The following is a 23,924-nucleotide window of genomic DNA, read 5'->3' as shown; positions in this document are numbered from 1 at the left end:
ATTTTCTTTTCAATTGATTTTACAAAATTATGATAACGCGATGACTTCGCTAATGTAAATCAACTATGGTTAATGAAATTATTGAATTTGCGGCTCTATATTTGCATTGAAAATTAAAAGAATTTGATAATTTTGTTCTCTCGTATTTGCCGTAAACGAGCGCGGGCCCTGCGGCCAGTTTTCACGCTCGGATTATGAAGTCGGAAATTGTCGGGAAATCCGAATGGTATTTTATTCAGTATGCGTCCGCGCATACTATATATATATATATATATATATATATATATATATATATATATATATATATGTGACAGCGCGAATTTCCACGACGGTAACGCGATTTTCACGGTACACGGCCGACAATCATTTATGCAATCAATGTTGCTATCAGAATAATTTGTTGGATTCATGGGATTTTTATAGGGCGAATTGTCCGTCACGTCAAAACGCAAACAACCAATTTTATAGAAAGTGAATAACAAAAAAATTAAAGTAGAGGGGTCACATTATGCATTTATCGTCTCATTATTTAGAACTTTACTTTGATTTATCCTTGATATTTTTATCTTCCTCAATTTTATTTACTTTGAATGATTCCGATTCTGAGTCGCAGATATCGAAGAACTCTAAAAAAATGCGGACGAAGACGAAATTGTGTAACGTCGACCAAACTGTGTAATACGGTCGTTAAAACCACTTTACGACGTAGATTACGACACCCGCATCTTCCTCGTGTGTTCGATAATGAATCTCACGGGGGGCATAATAACGCTATCATTCATGCCTCAACTTGCCGTAGTTGCCCTAATGCTTATCCCGGATAAAAGATTGAATGCTGGATATGATAAGATGAATAGCGGACCCCTATTAAACAAGGACCAACAAATTTGATTTTTAGAAATTATACCTCTCCGAAAGATATCAAGAAAATTAAACTACAATGGAAAAATTTAATAATATATATATATAATTCTCTAGATTTTGAGTAGAATTCTAAATAGGTCCTTGTTTTCTAAATTACAGCTTTGTATTTTGAGTCTTGGGTATTGTAGTCTAAAATGATTTCAAAGTTTTTCGAAATTTAAATATCGAACTATTTTTTGATTTGCGTCAATGTATTATTCACTTATTATTAATGCAATCATTATAAAAATGTCTGATCCGTGGGATTGTGGGGCTTGAAAGTAGCAAAATGTATTGTCGTTGCGCTCGTCGTTGAAATAATGCGCTTGTCGCTTTGCTACGACAGGTTCCACGACGAGGAACACGCAAATCTCCTCAACGCCATGTGGCTCATCGCCATCACTTTCCTGAGCGTCGGCTTCGGCGACATTGTGCCCAACACATACTGCGGTCGAGGTATAGCCGTCTCCACCGGAATGATGGTAAGGACAGAACGTAACCCGGCACCAAATCCTTTCCGATCGCGAGCGATCAGTGTGAGACACGTGTCTCCAACCAGATGCGCGCGATGAAACTCCTTGAGAGGGAAAATGGCTTTGGAAAAATAAGGATCCTTTAATTCCGGACGTGCAATTACGCCGGACAATTATCCCGGTCCCCAAACACATCGGTTACAGACACCGCGTTACATGCATCACCAGTCGTCACGGTCGTTAATTCCTTGCCGAGGCCGAGGTTAGGTTACCGCGAATTACGGGGCCACACTGGCATTTATGTATACAGGGTGCATCTGAATCTGTAGAAACTTTGGAAATAAGTTCCAGAGACCAGAACAAGCAGAAAATGTCATGTAAACATGGGGTCGAAAACGCTTGTTTATAGAATTATTTATTATTAGACTTTCTTGGAATCTATAACGGAGGCCATTTTGAGCAAGTGTACTGTCTTATTATATCCGTAGAAATAAATAAATACAGTTTGCAACTCCTATACGATTTAACGTGATAATTTCTTCTATACCGCAAGAAAGCTTCAAACCGTTATAACTCTAAAAAGAAGCGTTTTTGACCCCATGTTTATAAGACTTTTATTTCTGCTCGTTTTCGTCTCTGGAACATATCCCGAAAGTTTATACAGACCATTTAGATACACCTAGTACTTTTTTTTATTAGAGGAATACAAATACAGCCTGAGGTTTGCCCATACGACTACCACTTATGTTACATAGTAGACACTCCACGCCTGTTCAATACACCTAGTATATCGAGACTCGCGAAACTCCGCAGGCATGTAAATTCGATGTAACTCTCGCGTTAAACCAGGGGCTTTATTACAGACCGTAATATAAGCGATCGATCGCGCGATTCGATCATTGTGACAAATCGCTCGTCCTGATTTGCATAGCCCCTTCATCGTTCCGTCGGGTCTCTTAACACGGTAACGGGACCGTCTGTCTGTGTAATTAAAGGCGACGGAGGACACAATAAACGCCACGTTCGTTCTCTCCCACGGGAATGTGGGAAGTCGTTCCTCATTGTTATATGCAACCTTCCTTCCGTTCGGTGTCTCGCTCGCACGAGTTAATCCCTAACTCCCGTTAATTCGTAACTATCCTCCGAGAGAGCTGGCAACCAACGCGCGGCTGCTTCCAGAGATGCTAGCCAATTTCTCGCCAAACTTCCGCCGCGCGCGAGCACCGATGCTTGTTGCCGGAAGTCCAGTTCCGAGCACGAGTCGCTACAATACATTTCTAAAGTCTCCACCTATCCTCTTCGCTCCCTTTCATTTGTAAAATTTCCCTTCTCCCGTGCGCATTAACGCAAGCTGGTTGCATCATGTAAATTATGTGGAATTACTGGCTCTGGGATTCTGGCTGTTCACGGAAATCTCGTGTAGAGAAACATCCCATTTTCCAACGAAACAATTAAATTAATGAGAATGAGAAGTTACTTAAAAAAATTAATAGTATTATTCTGAGACAGAAATCATATTAGATTTTTTTTTTTTGGCGCAAAAGCAGACCTTGATCATATTAGTAGTACCTAGTATCACAGTATTGAAATAGCCCAAATACAAAAGAGAATACTTAGTTAGCTATAATTTCTATTGAGTTTGCAAAATAATGGAGATAGAATGAAGCTCTTAAATTCAACCAAAATAAAATCTATAACATATCTATAAATACTATCTATAATGAAATAGTAATAAGGGGAAAAGAAAAGAAAGAAAAAGGAGAAGGAAAAAAATTCGAAACTAAAGTATCCTAAACTAAAGTTTGGATAAAAATTTAGTGGCCTGGATGTAAATTCTCGAAAACGAGATGCGAGAAAGGAAGAACATATTTTTCTTTGAATTTTTTAGGGCGCCGGATGCACGGCTTTGCTGGTGGCAGTCGTCTCCAGGAAGCTCGAACTTACGCGGGCGGAGAAACACGTGCATAACTTCATGATGGACACGCAATTGACCAAAAGGGTAAGACCACTGTAACATATCACTTTATCCATAGAATTCCAAGGCCTTTACGTTAATGGTAACCTTTACGTAGTATTTTAATATGGCGGAGAATTTTTTATACTATGTCGTAGAGAGCAAAACGTTCTTGCTGTGCTATTCCGGTCTAGTGACGTAAATTTTAAATTAATAGCGAAAACTATTATGCAAAATGCATAGACAGGAATCCATTAATCGAACATCATGGATTATAAATTATATTAAAGGGTTATATTTTCGGTTTCTATAGAGAAGATGTTCGATTCTCATAGAGAGAACAGTAAAACCTTTAGTCTATACCAATTTATAATAGCTCATAATAGTCTACACTGCTTTTATATCGATCGACAATCAAGAGATAGACATTTACTGTGAGCTACAAGCTAACTCCTTCGCAATTGAAACTTTTTTTGCTTAAACATTCATTGAACTTGTAAAGTGGCTTAAGTAGCGAGAGATGTGTTTCAAGCTTTTTGTTTATCGATAATTTTTTTTATATAATATTTTAGTCGTAAACTAGATAAAAAAATCTCTAAAATAAGAAAGATTGAATAGAATTTTTATAACGTGATAAAAGGATTTTGTTTTGTTCAAATAAGCACTTGAATAACGCAAAGGATTAAACTGAAAATTTTAGTGAATATCGGAATCGTTGTTTAACAATCAACTATGCTACGCTATATATCGCACGTTTGGTTTGCGCAAGTTTCTGAATTAAAGAGGATAGCAACTTTTAATGATATGCATAGCAAATAATAAGTTTCTAAAGTGAAACGAGCTGTCTATGTGTGTATCAAAGTTTATGCAAAAGAAGATGCTACGTTGAATTTTCTCGAACGCTATTCTTCGAATACGCATTCGCGATAAGTATCCTTGTGTTATTTTAAATAAAAAATCAGACAGAGAAATTATAAAATTTGTAATTTGCAGAACCTCGAAAAGATTCAAAAGTAGATTTTCTTAAACTCGACGAGATTCTCTCGACACTTGTTCCTCTTTCCGTTACAATATCTATAAACCGCGATGGAAATATCGAAGGATGATACGTTTGAAAGATTCAAAAGTAAAGTTTCTTAAAGATAGAATCGGAGAGAACGCGGTTTTAAGACAGATCTTCTTTCAAGACCACAAATACATTCGTCTAAGGCCAGGGCTATCTCATCGAAGAATCGGGAAAGCGAATGAAGCACGTAATGAAAGCACGATGGATATATCACTCTTCAGGTTAGGTATATCGTGACGTAATTTTCCGGTTGAACCACATAATAAGAAAGTATCCCACTGAGCAAGGCTTTGCCTCGGAAATAAGCAGAGAGCTGCATGAAGTCGGTCGGCGAAGTCGCTTTGACCTTTAGACAAGACAGGCTTCCCTTCGTTACCAATCGGAATTCTTAACTTTGACATCGCGATACTTGAGATTCGAGACTGCGGATTAAAGAAAAGGAGAGCCGTAAGAACTCGAAACAGAATTTTTTTTCTCTTACAAATTTAAACAAAAAATAAAATCTAAAAATTATTATAAAAAATCCTCAATATAAATTTGTAAACATCTTGAGCATCAAACGCGAAGATTCTGAAGCCGAGAGTCTGCGTCGAAGTTCAAGGACACGAGTGCAAACACACGAGGATAAGAGAAAGCGCTCCTGTCAAAAGTAGATAGTATCGTCTATCTGGATGATAGGTCGAGACTTGAGACGAGGAAGTCAGTTAATGTATCATTGTCATCATGAAAGGAATGTGACGTCCGATCGATTCGATCTCGACAAACTTTCAAGGAAATAAAAGGCAACTCGGCGAGTAAATCGTAAAGTCGATGATAAAAGGCTTGCTAAAAAAAACTTGTAAGTACTTTCCAGTTATTGCACAAAGAATTTTGACGTATCTGGAACACTTTGTAACAAGAGTGGATGCCATAATTTGTCGCCACGTTTCGTTAATTTTAAATTCCAAGTTCAGAAATAAGTTTCGGGGACACTGCCGAGGCAGAGAATTAAAAGTTTCAGAAAATGTACTTGCGTTTGAAAGCCTTATTATTAAGATGTAAAAGTTAAAGAAAAGTATACAACGGCGCGAGAAAATTAAGAAACTCGTCGAGGTTTTTTTAGATTCGACAAATTTAGAGAGATATCAATTACTTGGAATTAAAAAATAATAATATGAAGACCGGGGCTTCTCTATCCACTTTTCTTTCTTTCGCGAAGAAACCATTGGCGACTCGTTGCAAATCATGATATAATCGATCGTTCGTGTCGCAAGTCATATGCAGCGATTCGCAACTTCCTTTTCGTGAAAATACAAGCATATTTTAATATATATATTCCATCGTGCTTTCTTTGACATTATTAAATTACGAGATAGTTTGAAAGTATATTTCTCCTCGTGCCTTTGTAAAAATTAAAAAAAAAAATCGTTAATTACAGATATTGAGATGTACAATATATGCCTAGCGTAATTTAAATTTGTCGCATGTGAGCATAAGTTGCATAAGTATACGGTCGCTTCTCTCCACTTCTGGATCGAAACCTTCAACCATACGGCTACTGAAATAATTATTAGCCAGCGTTATTTATAAACCTTGCAAATATCAAGGAGTGGTAACGTAGAGCTATACACATAACCGTATCGACGAGTCTTTTTACGTCGCTTTAACCCTCGGATGCATATCTCTTTTTTTTTTCACGTCATTACATAAGCTGAATCGATCTGATTTCATCAGCGGTAACAAACAAATGTCAAATCCTCGATTTTTTCTCAACGCATATATAGTTTGGAGCGAGTGTACATTTTTCCGAGAGAAAGAGAGAGAAAATTGTAAATGTCAAAAAAAAAAATTGCATAATATTTTTTAAAAAGTTTTCTCATTAAAGTGAGGTTTATATAAAACGCAATATTTTAATCCGAAAATATATATTCTCGGATCGTTAATCATTCTTCGAGACAAATTATCCCCGCGGTCCTGAAAGGGTTAATTAACCGTGACATCGTGAATACTGTCATAGCTAACGAGTTACGCGATTAATGGCGCAGTATAATGTTTACTTGGCGAATATATACTTTGAATAATAATTTTCGCAGCGCGTGGTTGTTTTCAATTAAAAATTTATGAACTATATGGCGTGTTGCCAATATTACTTCTTATGAAAACAAAACTGTAATCCCCAAGATACGATCTTTTCATCGGCGCTGTCCGAAACGAAAATTTTGAACATTTTCAAAAAAAAGAGAGAAAAAGAGATTTTTGACAAAGTATCAACGATCTCGTCGCTGACGAGAGTCAGCTGATGCTGAATGGGCTGACATGACATGCAGTGTTTGCCATCTAAAATTGTATAGATGATCTAGATAAAATTTGACGTCATCTTATTTTTATATAGACATTGAAAATATGTATTATTATCTATAAATCTGCAAATCTTAAAAAAATGTCATCTTTACGAAATTATTTAGAATAATGTTCAGATAATTCGGTTTAGAGTCAAAGCACATGAAGATACTTAATTAGTAGAACTTGAGCAATAAGCATTAAAAATATAAAAGTACGAATATATTTTATATATCCCTTTTATAATTTACATTTTCTCATAACCGTGTTTACATAAGGGGTTTTAAAATAATAGTTATCTAGGTGAATCGCCATATAATTTTATCTTGTATCTAGATGATTTAAAAATCTTTATTATCTAGATAATTAAAAGATCATCTAACAATAAGCGCGACTCTGTTACAGCTGAAGAACGCCGCGGCGAACGTGTTGCGGGAAACGTGGCTGATCTACAAGCACACCCGTTTGGTGAAGCGCGTCAATCCTGGACGCGTGCGGACCCATCAGCGGAAATTCCTCCTAGCTATATATGCGTAAGTCGATATTCCGCACTCTCGGTCGCGATCACAGAAATAGCGCGGTAGAGCGGGCTCTACACGATGTAGGCTGTATATACGTAATCGCATAACTCTATCTCGCAACTACCTCGACATTTCAGACTCAGAAAGGTGAAAATGGATCAGCGCAAATTGATGGACAACGCCAACACTATAACGGACATGGCCAAGGTAAGGATTCATCAGCGCTAACGAGAGAAACCGCTTTTCCGCTTGCAAAGCCTGATGGAATATTGCAACAGCGAATGGAGCTTTGACCGGGAGCTTTGAAGAGGATTAGTTCTCGAAGGCTCTTTTACATAAAGCAGTTTTTCCAAATAATATATTCTTGCCCGAGATTTAATTTTGTAAAATTAATACTCCTAACAGCACACATATCCCAAAGACGTTCAGAGAATATCCTGAGGATATTCGAATGTCTTCTGGATAGCTTCTCCTAGACAACAAAACGTCTAAAATTGGGACATAAGATACGTCTTAAAGGAATCATTAAGATGTATTTTAGACATCATATTAAAATATATCTTAAGACGCTAATGAGATATCTTCAAGACGTCTTATGTCCCGTTTTTAGACGTGATGTTGCTTGGGCTGGGTATCCTCTGAATGTCTTTCGAATACGAGGTGTGCTATTACGGACTGGTTCCCATTCATTCGCGTTATAGTTGTATCGTATTTTTTCCCAATCTCATCGCAAACTATAATGTCTAATCTTGGTCTCGACAGACGCAAAACACCGTGTACGAGATCGTCTCGGACATGAGTACGCGGCAGGACTCGGTGGAAGAGCGTCTAGTGGGTCTGGAGGACCGTATGGTCGGCCTAGAGGAGAAGCTGACCTCGTTGCAGGGTCAGCTGGAGATGCTGCCGGAAGAGCTGACTCGGTGCCTGGCCCAGCACGCGGAACGGATGGAGCAGCGACGTAATTTCCTACATCCGGACACCGCGGTAGCCATGGCGGCTTCCGGCGGCGGCGGAGGTGGGACCATCTCGTCGGGCACCAGCCTGGGCGTTTCCGGTGGTGGCAGTTCGTCCGTCGCCGCACACCACCCTCTCGCCAGCCTCTCCAACTCCCCTCTCCTGCCGCACTCGCGTAGCGTGCCCAGCGCGCCCAGCACCATGTCCCTGCATCCGTGGCCGGTCAGTCCGGTCTTACCGCCCGTATCCAGCCGGACGCCGCACCTGGTGCCGGAGACCGGTAGGCATCACGGCCTCACTCACTCCGCCACGGTCACCACGACGACCTCGCAGTCGGCTACCAGACTCACCTCCCAGGCCGGCATGGGCGGGTTAGGCAACAGCCAAGGCTCGGACACGTCGGCGCACAGCTGAGTCTCGTCTCTGCAGCCGCAGCACTCGTACTAAGAGGCCCCGAGAGAGACGTCGGTTTCCGCGGAATTTGCAGATCGCCGCGATCACACGTATTACAATAGTACTGCCGGGAGAAATTCAATAGATCGGCCGGAGGTTCGCACAAACCAATACGAGAGGGTTCCCGTCTAGACCGGTGTGTCCTAATAAGATACAGTCTGTATCGCGATGATGTTTCCTTCGATTCGCTGAAAAACAATTCTTTGAGTTCGCCATTTGCAAAGGGACACTGTTCTAAGCGAGAGCGGTTATTATAGATTGACAGAAACCCACGGCCGTCTGTTTTTCGCGCGAAACTCGTCTAAGGGTGGGCCTTCTTTGCGTCCCGCGCGCACCTTCGGGTCTCTCCTCGAGGAGTTACACTTGGAATGAAGCGATTGAATTAAGAAACCGTGGACGTGACGACTGGTCGAAACGCTGTTTTATCTCTTTTTGCCTTCAACAAATTCCTCAAAGGAATCATCGACTTTCTCTGCATCCATTTAATCGCCTACTTTCGTCAATCTCTGCTCGATCCCTTCCAATCCTCACAATTCTTAGCTAGTCAGTCAATTTTGACACAAGTACGCAATTAAAAGGGATCGGATTTTTTTCTCTCTTTTTTTTTGTACAAGACGGATACAGTCGAGCGCGACCGAGAGAATGAAAAATCAACAAATTACACTCTATACTCGCAGTAAAGGATCGATCAAAGTGGAGGAGATGAACTCTCAAGGTACGCGCGGCTTCTTCCACTGGCTGCGCGCTGCTCCCCTGCCCAACTTGCGTGCCTGAATAACTGTTTTCTTAATAATTAAATGTACATTCTCGACATACACACACACACACATACACACGCATCTATACAGAATACTCTCCACCTTGTATCTCTGTATACTCTTGCGAAGAGAGAGAGCGTACAGGCATGACGTGTGTGTACAGGAAGCGTGTGCGGACAAGGACTAGCCCGGAGGTAAACCAAGCTGGCACTTAAAGCCTTTCGCGCGCGGTTAAAGGTAAACTGTCCCTTTTCCCTCTCCAAAGGGGCGGAAGCGCCTTCACAAAAGGGCCATTGTATTATATTCATAGCTCATACGTCGCCCTACAAAGTCCTATAGGATCTGGCGCTGATCTCGAGAGAGAGATGCCCGAGGTAAAGTATAAAATGGTCTATACGTATAATGAACCATTCGTATGTGCATTATTCGAACGACGAGGGGGCTATAAAAAGTGAACAGTTTCTAATATGTTCTGAGCAAAACTGGGAACTGACATTCTTTCGCGTTCCGCTCGTTTGAGGAAAATCTATTATCATAGTTACGGCTGTTTGCCGCACACTTTCGGATATCAAGGACTCGGGATCACAATTTTACGCTAGATTTACGCGATTGTACTCTGGTACTTTATAATTCGTGAAACTGTGGAATATTTTTCGCGTGCGTATACACATTCCTCCTCTCTATTATTTTTCCGCATACACCTAACCGTATATCTTTCCCGGCCTATATACACTTGCGAGATATTAAATTAACAGCGTTGAATCGACGAAACAATTCTTTTTTTTTTCCCCTATTTAACGGCGCGCATGAAAAACGCGCTTTAAGGGCCGGCGCGAACCCGACGGGTGTCCAAGAAATAACGAGTAGAGAGAGAATGCAAAGTGATCTTATCCGCTTTAACGTCCGTAGGTTACGTAGGATATTATATTGTTAGGTGTAATACTCTTGTACTCTCTATGGCGCACGGGTACAAAAAAAAAGCAAGCGGCTACGTTTCCACTGAAAGGTAGAGGGAAGGGGTGGGAAGGGGATGAGGATTTTTTATAATGGAACCACGACCGCGCGAAGGTAGAGGGGTAGGCTTAATTAAACGAATCGACCAGACAATGGGAAAGTAATTATTTGCCAACGACTTTCCGTTCCCGAGGCGTTCGCTTTTTTTCGTTCATGCGTGCCTGTAATTTTAAACGCTCCTACGTTAATTTACGATCGATACAGGAAAAGTAATTTATTGCTCAAAGAACGATATATAGGGGTTGTAATTATCGCTCTTTTATCTATTAATTGCTTTTTTGCAGGTTTTTTTTCTCTTATCCAAAAATTAGCGTTTAGTATTTTTAGTTCTTGGTGTTATTCGGCGAAGAAGGGATGATGAACGAAGAAAAGCCTGATGCGCCAAAGATACAGAGTGTCCCGGGAAGAGCCGAATGCGAATTTTACGATTGTCCAATCGGTTGTGAGATGGATGACGGTTCAGATTCTTCGGATCTTGGAAGAATCTTGGATTGATCGAGGTTCGGCTCTTCTTCCGGAGCACGGTGTGACGTTTTTGCTGTAATTTGCAGCCATATAACGCAACGCTATTCTTTCCGACGCGTTATTAGTCCCGAAGATGTTCACACATAAAATAACGCAAGTACACAGATCTCGACGCGATGTATAGGTTTGCCAAGGCAATCTGTGCTCGCACAGGTCGAGATTCTACTTGAGGCTCTACGAGGCGAGTTCAAACGACTCTCATCCCTTAATAATAAATCAGAGACGAAACGTGTTTGTGCGCTTCTGGTTTCTTCAGTTTTAAATAAACTTATTATTTGAAATGGAATTTATTTGTCGAAATTAAATCTTTGAGCTGTTTGACTATTTTTGAGAAATATTTATGAAAGAGAATAATTTTATTTTTCCATACTTTGTTATATATATATATATATATATATATATATATCTTATATATTTTTTAAATATTTTACTTGTTAAGGTTGTTTAATTGAGTTTGTTAAACGCTGCGAACTAATTTCACGAAAGGGATAAGGTTCGGTCGAGCCGCCTTTATCCTCGACCGTTCACAAGGAAAAGCTCACGCGGAAAAAGCTCACTAACGCGGATAAAGCTGGGACCTGGTTTGTCTTGTCCGTCATCGTTTCATTTCGAAAGCGTAGTTTCGCGGCTAATCGCAATGCGAAACGGGACCAAAACAGACACAATTTTCACAACGTTCTCATACTATCCCTCTCTCTCTTTCCCTCTCTTTTTCTCACCTTATCCGATTTTTTTTTTTTTTTTTTTTTTTTATCTTTCTTCTTGCTCTCCTTTCTTTTTCCCAGTTGGGCAGATTTTTCATCTAGATAAGAGAGTCGACTAAGGACTAAAAGAGATAAGTAAAACTGTTCGATGATTGGAATACTTTGCTATCTTTTAGTAAATTGGAAATTCACTCAGCGGTAAAAGTGGTACCCTTATCGAGAGAGAAAAATAAAAAGTACTGCTATGAACAAATTTGTGCGTTTCATTACGAGAAATTTTTTAAAAATATTTTACATCCTCTCATAAGTATATTTTTTGATAGCAATCCGTTAATAAAGACAGTTACACGTGGTTACAATATAATGAAAGGATTCAAAGCGGTTCTTTTTTCACAAAAAATATTACAATAAACTTTCACCATTCATCTGCTTACTTTTACAACGCAGTTTCTGTTTATCTTTTATGTAGGTGACATAGTTTATAAAAAAAATAGCAAACAATTTATTTGAAAAATGCAGCATTATTCCCTCAAAAGCTTTCTCGTGTCGATCGATACTTTGAGTTTAGAAAAATCCTCTACTTTATCGCAGAATAAACTTTTATTCGAATAGGAAGACTATCTCGTGTACGTGAAGATAATTCTTTGATTTAGTTAGTCAGTCTCTTTATCTGAATGAAGTTTTTAGTCGAGTAATAACCAGCTTTGCTTTTCTTTTCCATTTTTTTTCAGTCTAATCAGTTTCCCTCGGATTGTTCCGCTATTTCCTTCCAATTTCCTCATTTTCTCGCCTTTTTTCCTATTTAAGGAGCATCCTTCTTTCGCTCGCGACTCAACGCACTGGACACGACACACAACTCTACGATATTTTTATATAGATTTCTTAAAAGTGCATTATATGGTGCCAGGAAGACCACGCCAAGTATAAAAAAAAAAAAACGTAAAATTAAAACAGTCTCAATATCGGATGCTTAGGTGATATAGACATCGATTCGATAATATTGTTAGTACGTAATAGGAAAAAAAAGAGGAATAAATGAAGTACGTAGATGATTACCGAACTCTTCGACGTAGTGAAGTTATACATGACATCAGGATGAAGGGGAGAAAAAATCTATAAACGAGAAAAAGTGCGTTTTGCTCGCGAACTATATATAAATATATAGATTATGCACACACACAAATACGATGAAAGTTGACAAATTGATTTCGTGTCATTGGATATACGTGGAGATTACATAAAGTTTTTCCTCTCTCTCTCTCTTTCTCTCTCTCTTTCTCTCTTTCTCTCTGCGTTGAATTTCAATGTAAGTATATTAATAAATTTGCAATGAACTTTATATTAATATTTCAGTAACTAAAGAATTTAATATTTTGTTATTTAATTAATTATATTAGATATAAATCTAAAAAGCTAATCATATATATTGATATTTTAAGAATTGTTAAAGATTAACGCGTTAGAATTATTTGGGATATTCTATAGAAATTTTATAATTGTTTCTTTAATTGTAGAACAGGAAAGGTTGACTTATAAAATCCATACTATACACTTGAAATAAAATTTGACGCAGACTTGACGAAATATATCTTATACGAGGTCTTCGTTCATCTTATTTATCTATTTAGAGAAATTCCGAGATGTTGAAATCTTGAATATTTATCATATTAGATTAAACTGATGAAAAAAATTTGAATGATTCAAACTTTAGATCAATGTAAGTTTGAGCAATCTGCGAAATTGTGGTTCAAGAATGAGAAGAGAGCAGAATCTTCATCTTAGGAAAACTTGTAAAACTACTTTCCCAAAAAAAAAAGAAAAGAAAAAAAAGAAGAAAACATACAGAATTCGCGGTTCTTTAAACTTGGGATTCTTACAATACGTAGGATACTGGGGTTTCTACATTCTCAAAATCTTCAATCTCGACACTTTCAAAAAGTACTTTCGACTCCTTAATTTTTAACTATCGAGTTTTCGGATATTAAGTTTAGTGTGCACTGCGCAAAAGAAAAAAAAACAAAGAGAAGCGGTGAAAAAACATAAACGGTTCCTTCCTTCTTTTGACGGGATAATCACGATGGTTCGTTAATCAAACCGGAACTAAAAAATGATCGATAATTTCCGGCGCGATATGGATTATACACTATATATTAAGAGCCAATCGCGATGCGATACTTCACATAGAAGACAGGAGGTGTCGAAGATCCGGAAGAGCGGTGATCGATTTAACTCTTTACACGCAATTAGACCAACAAAATTAAACTAAATAAAAAAAAAGAAATAAACGAGACGAAAAGTAGCAAAAAAAAAAAAAGTTAAACGCACGCGAGCGCAGCCTCGGGGCGAATTTATATGAGCATTACGGTTATTACTATATCTATATTCGTTTCTAATTGTTATTGTTATGATTATTACAAATTACATCGTCATATACACGGCGATGATATAACGGTAGAGTTTTAACTCTCAGAGAGACACTTTACGGAAAAATCTTATACCAAAATATATAATTATACCTAGCGGGCTGTCGCCATCTAACTGTTACATAAAATGACCAACAAAACTAATTAAAGTAAAATTATTAACTATTAATCTAAATAGGGTGACCTAGCGACCATATTAAGGAATCCTTGTTTTTAACGAGCCCTCTTTTCCTCTTTCTCTCTCTCTCTCTCTTTCTCTTTCCTCACTTTCTCTATCTCTCTTTCTCTTTCTCTCCATTTTGAAAGCATTGGAAGAACCCACATAAGACGCAGCGTAAACGCACTGTTGTTATACTCATGTTAATATCGTCTCTCGTCATTGTCTTCACTGTACACAGTAACTTGATAGAAACTTGATTCGTCCCATTCTCGTTCTATTCACTTCATTTGCATCAGTTTATCGTTTTACTAATCCGGGATCCTCTTCCAGGAGAATTGGTTTCTTATCCATGCTATAAACTCGTTTGAAGCTTTCGAATCCTGCAGTGGAAAAAATTGGTTGCATTCACAAAAATTCTGTTCGAAAATAAATGGAAACAGAATTACTGGCTGAATCTCTACCAGAAGTCCTTTTAATGCAAAAAGCATCTGGTTTGCATAATAAATCAGTTGCTTGTGCAAACAAGATATTTGTTGCGTTAAAAGGAATTCTGGTATAAATTCAGTCAGTAATTTTGTTTCCATTTTCGAACAGAATTTTTGTTAATGTATAACAAGATTTTTTTTCCAGTGTACAAGTACCACTTATATAGAAGGTAAAAAAATCTAAATTTCTTATTTCGCCCTCTACAACTTTGAGTTAAATTTCCAGGTTTAGAAATACTTGGAAACACGTTGACTTGTCAAATTTCGAGCTCACGAAACACGAAAGTAACCACGAGGTCTTGAAATCTATGTCATCGAACATCTACGTATCTTGAAGAGACATTTCGAAACAGGACATTATACGATCCGCCATCATTTTTGTCACGAAAAATTCGATATTATATACCGTAACGCGCAACATTATATAACGCGCCTATATTTATAATCTTTGTCATTGATATTCAGCATTATAATCCACTGTGAAACTTCGCTGTTACAGCTCCGTATTGTTTGCGACGATTTTTCCCTCCCCATTTTTCATACGCGATGATCCCACATCATCGATAAGTCGATTCACGATCTTGGAACAAAACGGACTATTATTAACGATTAGAGAAAGTTTCCTTCCTACACAGGTTTAGGGCAATAGGTCTATATATAAATATAAAGCATATACATATATATATATATATATATATATATATATATATATATATATCCAAAGAGAAAAACCCATATACATATATTCTAACTTGGCTAAAATATATATATATATAATATGTAAGTTGTTACTAATTAATTACTAGTCTCTCGATTACTTTAATTACGACGGCGGACATAGGGCAAGGCACAAATTAGCATACATATATAATTACGTATATATACATAAAAAAAAAAATATATATATATATATACAGAGATAAAGTAAAGTATATAAAATATATATATACGTATATATGAGTATATAAAAATAACTGAAATACACACACATTCGTTAGAGAAAAGAACGAAGAGGCGCGCACTGTTTAAAAAAGAAATGAAAAAATAAAAAAATAAAAAAACAAGAGGCATGCGAGTGCATCATCGCGGTAGAAAAAAAACTCGTAGGGCTTTTAAAAAAAAAAAAGTGGTTTTGATACTATACGAAGCACACACCGAGAGAGCGAACTTTTCTTACGACGAGACTTAACGATATTTTTTTAGACTCCGCTAAACGAATCGACTATAAAATTAACTTCGAACACAGGCGAACGGAACTTCGCGGTTCAAACACGTTCGACCGGTTAACGCGTTCCTATTCAACGACTATCCCACCTTCCATCTCTGATCAACTGTCGTCTGAACACGTATATGTGATATATATATATTTATATATATATATATATATATATATATGTGGACACTATCCTGGAGAACTCCCTCGAATAGATCCTTCGAAGCGAACGATCCTTCTCGACGAAGAGTTCCGAGAGAGGATCTTCAAATTCAAGATTCGGAAAACTCTCTTGACTCTTCAGATTTTTTTTTTATACCTTCGGAGATCTTGGATCCTTGAAATTCTGTCGCGAATGACGCTTTTCGAATATCCTCGGAATCTTCGAAAAAGATCTATGAAAAAAAATTCATTAAAATTAACAAAATGGTCGAGCATTAAATTGAAGACTCAGGACTGTGTATCCTTCGCGATTTGCAATTTTTTAAAGTTTGAATTCAAGTGTTGTTATAACATCGGACCCCTCGTAGGATCTCAAATCCTCGCAATCTAGATGTTTGTTATATTCGGGACATATATATGTACGTTTATGATTTTTTTCCAGAGTTTCAACACATAAATCATTATGTCAGATCGATATTCTCGTGACGATTCAACACCTTCATCAAATAATATCCGATAGTCTAACGTTAATATTATCTGCCAGTCGAGATTCCAGAAAAGTATATATGTAAAAAATAAAATACGCTTAAAAGCAACCTGGAGCGTCTGTCTCTCGCAAAAAGTTTTTGCTACATCTCTGAGATTTATTACGAATGTAGAAAGAGAGAAATACAAGAGATATACTGCCCGCCAATCCCGGAAAAAAGAACGCATTGTTTAAATATTTCTTTCAATCTCTCAAAAATATACGCTCCTTTCAACTCGTCTAAAAACGCGCTAAAAAAATCGCATTTTACAATTTTACACACAAAAGAAATTATCATCGTTGCAATTCTTGGAGAAAATCAAGTCGTAATTGTTTCTTAATTTTTTCCGGACTTTATTTCTTCGATCATCGAATATTCTCATACCCACGAATATCATCAATGATTCTCAGACTCCTTCATGGACGTCCGCAGAGGAGAGCAAGAATAAAAAAGTTAAGCATTTGCTCTCCTTTTGAATAACAAAAAAAACGCTGGAATTTATTTGCATATTTAATATAAAAAAATAAAAATATAAAATAATAAAAAAATTAAATTAAAAAAATGTTAATTATGACCCCCTTCTAGAAAAAAAATGCCGCGGACGCTCATGGTCTCCTTGATCAAATTCGTGTTTGCTACAAATCGATAGTTTGAAATCCAGGCGATTCGCGAAGCGATCATCCTACCTAGGGACTTGGAGGATCCTTTCAAAAGGGACTCATCCTTCTAATACGCTGCATCTTCTGTGTATCCTTTCGATATCGAGCCGACTTCGTGACAGGTCGAGCTCACGAGAAAGTAGCACACAGGGTGTCGTGTTTGATAATTTACATCTCGCTGTTTCGAAAATCATGTAAGGCGCGATGTAACTCTTACGCGGTCGAAAGATTGTTCTCATTATAGTTATAATTATATATATATGTCATTATATTTACGTATACATCGTCATCTGCGAGTTCTTCGACTAACTTTTGAAGTGGTAAATGAAACGGAACTCGATAGGGTCTGAGGTATTCTGTATTTCGATGAAATTATTAATATAAGGAAAGAAGAATCTTTGATTTGAACAATTTATACTTTCATAATTTCGACTCTGAGAAAAAAAACTTGCGCCTTTGAACAATTTAGAATCTATGCTTAAAGAGAGTTCTCGTGTAATTTGACATTTTCTGAAAATTGTTATGCAGATGATTAGAAATATAGGTGAGATTTTAGGGGATCCACGAAATATATTGAGTATAATCGTCGGAATTGCGTATTCCTAGAGCTCTCTTTAAATTAAGCATGACTTTGCTAGAACTTGCGAGCTTTTTTGAAATTTGGAAAATAATTCGGTTTCTAGATTTCTTTATGTAATTTCATTAGATAGTTTCTTAAATATATAATATATAATTATAACTATCGTCTCAACACACACACACATTTAATGAGATGTAAACGATGTCGATTGTCGAAGAGCAGTCAGACATTTCTGTGATTCCTAGATTTGAACGATTGTGACGACGCTCTTCTGAGGTTCTCGCTTTTAACAAAGATTCACGCGGACGATAGCGCTTTGCGTTAAAATCGCCAAAAAGGGGGAAAAATATATAAAATCTTGGCGAAAAGAATTATTTTTCATCACTAGCCATTCGCGAGCTTGTGCCAATTTTTCGCGAGACTCGACCTCTTTCGATACCGATTAGAAAATGCTAAAGAACTCTGCTCGAAAATTTCACGTTGATTCTTTCGCTATTTTGAAAAAATTCAATGTTACTGTTCTATTTTTTTTATCGCTTATACATTTTTAGGAACTTTATTCGTAAAATTAATTTGAAAATTATACAGTTGCGAATGCACGAATTATAATTATAATTATGAATGGCGGCATGAAAGTGATGACAAATCTGTGCGTTGGGAAAATTTGCCAAGTGTTTAAAAAATGAAGTCGCTAATAATTAATTGATATAATTAGCGTCCAACTCGGAGAACGCGATTAATATAGCTTAAGACTAACTAAGGGAAAAGAAAGAGATGCTATCGTCCGCGTCGCTTTAATCTAAAAGAACAAATCCCACGCAACGAATCTTGAAAGTAGTCAATATCTAATCAATTCCGAGGATAGGATCAACTTAGGGGATAATTATATGGAAGAAGAAATAAGAAGAAGAGAACGGAAGCATAACCCCAGTAAAGTTTATAATAAACCAGAGGGTGTAATTTCAAGAGGAGAAACGGAGAACGACAAGTTATGTATCTTCCATTATTAGACTCGACACATCAACGGTGATTAAGAGCGTAAATTTGCGACGAGTAAATTACCAGTAATTATGTGGGATATATGCGATTGTGCGCCAAGTATGTACATACGTCACGTGTATTTAATTTAACTATAATATAGCGGCGACAGAAACGTAGCACATATTTTTAAAGGAGAGAAAATATACGAATGACATGGCACTAAGCGATATTTAATTTTAATTGCGATCCTTGCGTTGAAAATAAAATAGGGCCCAGTCGAGATACTCTTTGAAAACTACTAGTGTAATTACGAAGCTGATCGATCACCATTTAACGAACGGGACGGAACGCGCGTATGTAAACTATTACGATGTCTATGAACCAACGCGTTTTCATGCCGAGAACAAATAAATTTGCAAGTCGGAAGGATGCGTTTTCGGTCTTTTTCTTGTTCCCTATGTCGAGCGATTTCCCTTGGCTCATTATAATAACGAGAAGAATAAGAAGAGAGTCATTAGGACTGGAAAATTTCAACAGTGAAAGGAAGTGAGCAAGAGAGCAGAATGATAAAATGGAAAAGAATCAGTCGAGAAGAACAAATAATACAATATATGTAATAATCTTGGTAATTATTTCTCTTATCAGAAAGTCATTTTACAAAATAAATTTGTAATTTTAAGTGGATATAATATCGTAATCAAATCTGTCGAATAAAAATTTAGAGAAAATTCTATCTGATAATAGACTTATTTGCAAAACATATATAAGAAAAAAGTCATATTTATATTTTCTCAGACATTCGCATATTACTATTACTAATATATCAACTTCAATAAGTTTGTCACACGTAGCACTGCATTGAAAAAAACTGTTTCTGTTACGTTTTAAAATAAAAATGGAATAATATTATGCAAATAACTTATCACTTTGTTTCCTTCTGCACTTCTGCTGTCTTCGCTGCTTCCTCCCCTTTATTGGACTCGTTTACGTCTTGCTTACTAATATTATTCGCAGGAACGGCCGTTCTCGACCAAGAACAACTTCGCCGATCAGGGGACTTTGGTAAAGACCAGGAACTGCTGCGCGATTTTCGTTTGGGTGACGTCGGCCGTGACCTCGCTCGCGTAACTTTAACGCTAGAGGATCTTCTGCGTCTCTTCTTATAACGAGATCTGCCCCGGGATCTGGAGCGACTTCTGGATCGCGATCTTCGTCTGGATCTCGAGCGTCTTTTGGAGTTTGATCTGCTGCGTGATTTAGTGTCACTCTTGCGCTTTGATCTAGAATCCGATCTGGTCCTCCTCCTGGAGGCGGATCTGCTTGCCGATTTCCGACGACCACGGGATTTGCTATGACTCCTGGATGACTTGGAACGGTGCGATCGCGATCTAGAGCCCGACTTTGATCTTTTGTCTTTGGAGCGTGAATCGCTCCGTCTCCTACTACGTGATCTGGAAACGCTCCTGGATTTCGTCTTGGACCTCGATTTGGTTCTCGTCTTCGAGACAGATCTACTCTTCGATCTTCGACGGCCGCGCGTTTTCGAGTTTTGACGCTCCGAATCTCGATCCACCAGATGCGTAAAGTATTCATAATATTGTCCGTTGTATAAATAAGGATTGGTCAGTGCGTAAGAATTTATATCGCATCGAGGATTGTATCTTCGGCCTCTTCCCCTAGGCATGGGTAACATGTGATGATGAGGAATCAACGAATAGTCTGGCATTGGCGGCCTCAACATCTGCGCTCCTGGATACCTTGGCAATATCCTCATCGCATGGAACGGCGCTGGCGCGATTGACGGTATCATCGACATCCTCGACATCGAATAAGAATCGGAATAAGAGTGTTCGTAAGAAAGATTTGCGGCTGGAACAACTGCAATTAACGACATGATATTGTCTGGCCTCTTTTTATCGTACAGATGTATGTTAACATTAGATTTTATACGATTAAAATTTACCTGCCGATGAAGATGCGCGATCGCTCTTTATCAAAACGCTGCTCTTGAGTTTCTTTTTGTTCGTCTTTTCATCTGTTTCCTCTTCTTCGGCTGTGCTAGAACGGGAATCATCGTCTTTTCTCCGTTTTTTCTGAGATTTCTTACTCTTTTTCTGTAAACAACAGTACAATAGTATTATAATATCAATTCTTAAATTAAATTAAATATTAAATATTATTACAACAAAGAGTTAGTGCTAATGTAAAATTGAACGACATACATTTTTCTTCTTTTCTTTCTTCGCTTTCTTCTTCTTGGTCTTTTCTTTATTTTTCTTGTCGTTTTCGGAATCTAATTTATTAGCACTTTCATTCGTTTGATCATTTTTCTTTTCATCTTTCTTCGTTTCCGCACTTTGATTCAACTTAATCTCATTATTTTCTACTTTTATCTGTAATTACAAAACGTTCATAATTAACTCTCTTATATCCTTTTTTTAAAATTATTATTACATATTCTTTATTACTCACCTTTATCCTATCAAATAGTTCATCTAATAATCGTATGCTTTCCAACTGTCGTTGAGCTTTTATCAATTTTTTTTCTTCCCTAGCAATTTTCATTGATACTTTGTCCTCTTCTTGCTTGCGATAGGTCGTGAGTACTTTTCGTTTTCGTTTTTCCTCTCGCTTTCGCTGCCGACTTGCTTTTGCTACCGAATCTTCCGCCTCTTTTTTTCTACAATCAAAGTAAATAAAAATGGCATGTAATCTAAACCATATAAAAGATAAATATTCTGTATGTATGTGTCACATACACATATTTGCAAAATATTACAATATTTCTGTTGCATCAGCACTTACTTCTGCTCCTCTCGTCGCTTCTTTTCTGCCTCTTCTCTTTTTCGTAGTTTTTCCGCTGCTAAATTATCCTGCGCTATTAAACGCTTTCTCTCGAATTCTCGATGCGACACCGAACTGTCACTCAAATGCTTGGTCTTGTCAAAATCAACCTATACAAAATTATTTTACTTGTCAAAAAATATTATTTTTTTATTCTGCTTATTTAATCCTTTATATCACAAAGTGATGAAAAATATTGATATAATAAGTAAAATATTTTTCACTGAATACCTTTATTGTTGCGGTCAGTGACTGTTGACCGTCCTTCTTCAGCAGCTTCATGCCACGCAGGGCATCCATCGCCTTGACAAAATCCATGTATTCGTAATATTGTACATACGCGTCGAAAAAGATGCCATCTTCAAAGCTAAACTTGTGTATGTTATTGCCAAGCCGCATCCTGGATCTATAAATGTCTGCGGTAGGCACATCTACCTTCCTCACAGTGCCCCACCTCTTGAAAATGTCACGGATAAGCGACTCGCTCGGGACGTTCGTACCATCCTCGGCAAACCACTTAACCGGCAGCCCGGTAATGTGGATAGTGTCCGGCCTTTCGCCAGCCTTCAACTCGTTCATGTGTTTTGCATCCCTGAAGTAAGAATCCCAGCTGTGTCTGGTTGGGAAGTCGTCCTTTGCCTCGGTCACTGAGACCTTAATTAATTAAATGATCAATTATTGTGTAGTTCTGATATAATTCTATTATAATAAGTATAATAATATGATATAATAAAATATAATATATAAGATAATAAAAATAAAATATTGTATATTATATATAAATATAAAATAAAATAAAATAAAATAAAATATAATAAAATATAATAAATTATAACTGTGTAATATAAAATTGTATTTAGCTGTCGCACCTTGAGAACATTGGGGAATCCAGTTAGATGCAAGCTCTGGGAGCTTAACCTGGCCAATACCTTTGACAACTTGCACCGGTCCTGCAGGTAGCCCACCAAGCAGATAAACTCTAGGTTGCTCTTGGCCACTTTCAGGGATGCAAACTCGTCCGGCAGAATGAGTGCACGTATCTTCTCCATTACATCCCATGTTGATATTGTTTTGCCTGTTCATAGCGCAGTTAAGTTTCTGTAAGAAGCTATCTTTCCTATAGCCATTACAAGTGCTCGTGGCTTCGCACAGATCACTTGAAATCATGGTATTTTCTTCCATCAGTTGAATACTACATTATTTTCCCTTTGGTAGAAATTGTCCAAAGCACTAACACAAGTATACAATTGCGACGATGTAAAAAACTTGTTGCAACAAATCGAAGAGAATTAATACCAATAATGCAAATCACTGATCGAATAAATATTGACAAGATGGTAAACAGTAGGAAAAACGTGTATTTAAAATTAATATAAATCAATTTGAAAAATAACATTACATAAATTATATAAAATAATGCACGAATAATAAAATAATTAATATTATGGAGTAATCATCAAAAGAAGTTTAACAAAGACATATTTATACAATTCCAATGCTGCGTTATGCATATTTTGCTGCATCGCAAGATGCTGTTTCTCAATGGAGAAAAAAAGAAAGGAAAAACATTAAAATTAGAAAGTAGGAAAAAGAAGATAGGCTCATCAGGGTCCAACCTCAGTAGGTGAGGAGGCCACTGATGAATTTGGCAATGATGTTTTTTACCTGGAGTCTTCAGTTGGGGCAGCTTGATCGACACGTAAACTTTGGCAAGCGGTTTCAGATAAAGTAAGCGCGGTGGATACAACGGCACAGTGTCGCTCAGATCCCTACAGCTTCCAAATCGATTAGCAACCTCGCTACTGGGTTTTTCACCTACCTGCTTTTTGTCGCTCATAGTTGAAAGCTGGGAAAAGCTACCAACTAATCAGGGAGAACAAGACTCGCAGATACTTTTCTCTCTCTCTTTCTTTGGCTACCTCTACTCGCGACAAGCCGGCGAGATGAAAACTCCACAGTAGGGAGGTTGCGTCGTTCGAGATCTTCGCCAGGTGAGGACGACGTGGTGCAACACGCGACTCTCCCGGCGAACGATCGCGGATGCATCGATCTTCCTGAGGACGATATTCCTCGGCGTTCCTCTCCTTTTTCTTTTGTGCGCGAAAAATCCTAAACCCTATAAACACGCGATTAAAAAATCCTTCAGCTCATTCTCGGAAACTCGGAACAAAAATGCCAGCTGGAGTTTACTCCGACAGTGACACCATCTGTTGGAACTGACGGAACATCCGGTGTTTTTTGAGGCT

At 37.6% G+C, this 23,924-nt stretch overlaps 2 protein-coding genes across 7 annotated transcripts in view; one reads left to right on the top strand and one right to left on the bottom strand.

The window, feature by feature from the left end:
• SK (small conductance calcium-activated potassium channel) overlaps positions 1–19,263 on the top strand; it is a 165,912-nt gene extending 146,649 nt beyond the window's left edge. For all 3 annotated transcript variants that reach the window (XM_085480457.1, XM_029308792.2, XM_085480458.1), the window contains 5 exons: positions 1,250–1,385; positions 3,265–3,375; positions 7,121–7,248; positions 7,374–7,443; positions 7,999–19,263. In XM_085480457.1, coding sequence (XP_085336583.1) covers positions 1,250–1,385; positions 3,265–3,375; positions 7,121–7,248; positions 7,374–7,443; positions 7,999–8,604 — 1,051 coding nt within the window. In that variant the 3' untranslated portion in view covers positions 8,605–19,263. The remainder of the gene's footprint in view (positions 1–1,249; positions 1,386–3,264; positions 3,376–7,120; positions 7,249–7,373; positions 7,444–7,998) is intronic.
• A 181-nt stretch (positions 19,264–19,444) lies between these two features.
• LOC114935837 (uncharacterized) lies at positions 19,445–23,898 on the bottom strand. Of its 4 annotated transcripts, none has more exons than XM_029308730.2 (8): positions 23,344–23,898; positions 22,548–22,753; positions 21,910–22,332; positions 21,640–21,788; positions 21,307–21,514; positions 21,057–21,227; positions 20,798–20,948; positions 19,445–20,712 (listed from the first exon to the last, which is right to left on the bottom strand). In XM_029308730.2, exons 1-8 carry the CDS (start codon positions 23,513–23,515, stop codon positions 19,757–19,759), a joined length of 2,436 nt encoding a protein of 811 aa, XP_029164563.1. In that variant the 5' UTR covers positions 23,516–23,898; the 3' UTR covers positions 19,445–19,756. The 4 variants fall into 4 exon arrangements, with proteins under 4 accessions (XP_029164563.1, XP_085336585.1, XP_085336587.1 ...); XM_085480459.1 differs by having other exon boundaries at positions 22,548–22,908; positions 23,344–23,410; XM_085480461.1 differs by having other exon boundaries at positions 22,548–22,776; positions 23,344–23,409.
• Between the last annotated feature and the right edge of the window lie 26 nt (positions 23,899–23,924).

This window comes from Nylanderia fulva, unplaced genomic scaffold, assembly GCF_048542155.1.
Source record: "Nylanderia fulva isolate GAGA-0341 unplaced genomic scaffold, ASM4854215v1 Scaffold15, whole genome shotgun sequence".
Classification (NCBI taxonomy): Eukaryota; Metazoa; Arthropoda; class Insecta; order Hymenoptera; family Formicidae; genus Nylanderia; species Nylanderia fulva.
The sequence above is the reverse complement of the archived record's forward strand: the minus strand, read 5'-3'. Positions and strand labels throughout refer to the sequence as shown.

Excerpts from the sequence above, each read along its gene's own strand:
- LOC114935837 (XM_029308730.2), bottom strand. The coding sequence starts at position 23,515 with ATGAGCGACAAAAAGCAGGTAGGTGAAAAACCCAGTAGCGAGGTTGCT. Across the intron at positions 21,789-21,909 it reads CACTGACCGCAACAATAAAG|GTTGATTTTGACAAGACCAA; the intron begins GTATTCAGTGAA and ends AATTTTGTATAG. Across the intron at positions 20,713-20,797 it reads TCGCGCATCTTCATCGGCAG|TTGTTCCAGCCGCAAATCTT; the intron begins GTAAATTTTAAT and ends CGTTAATTGCAG.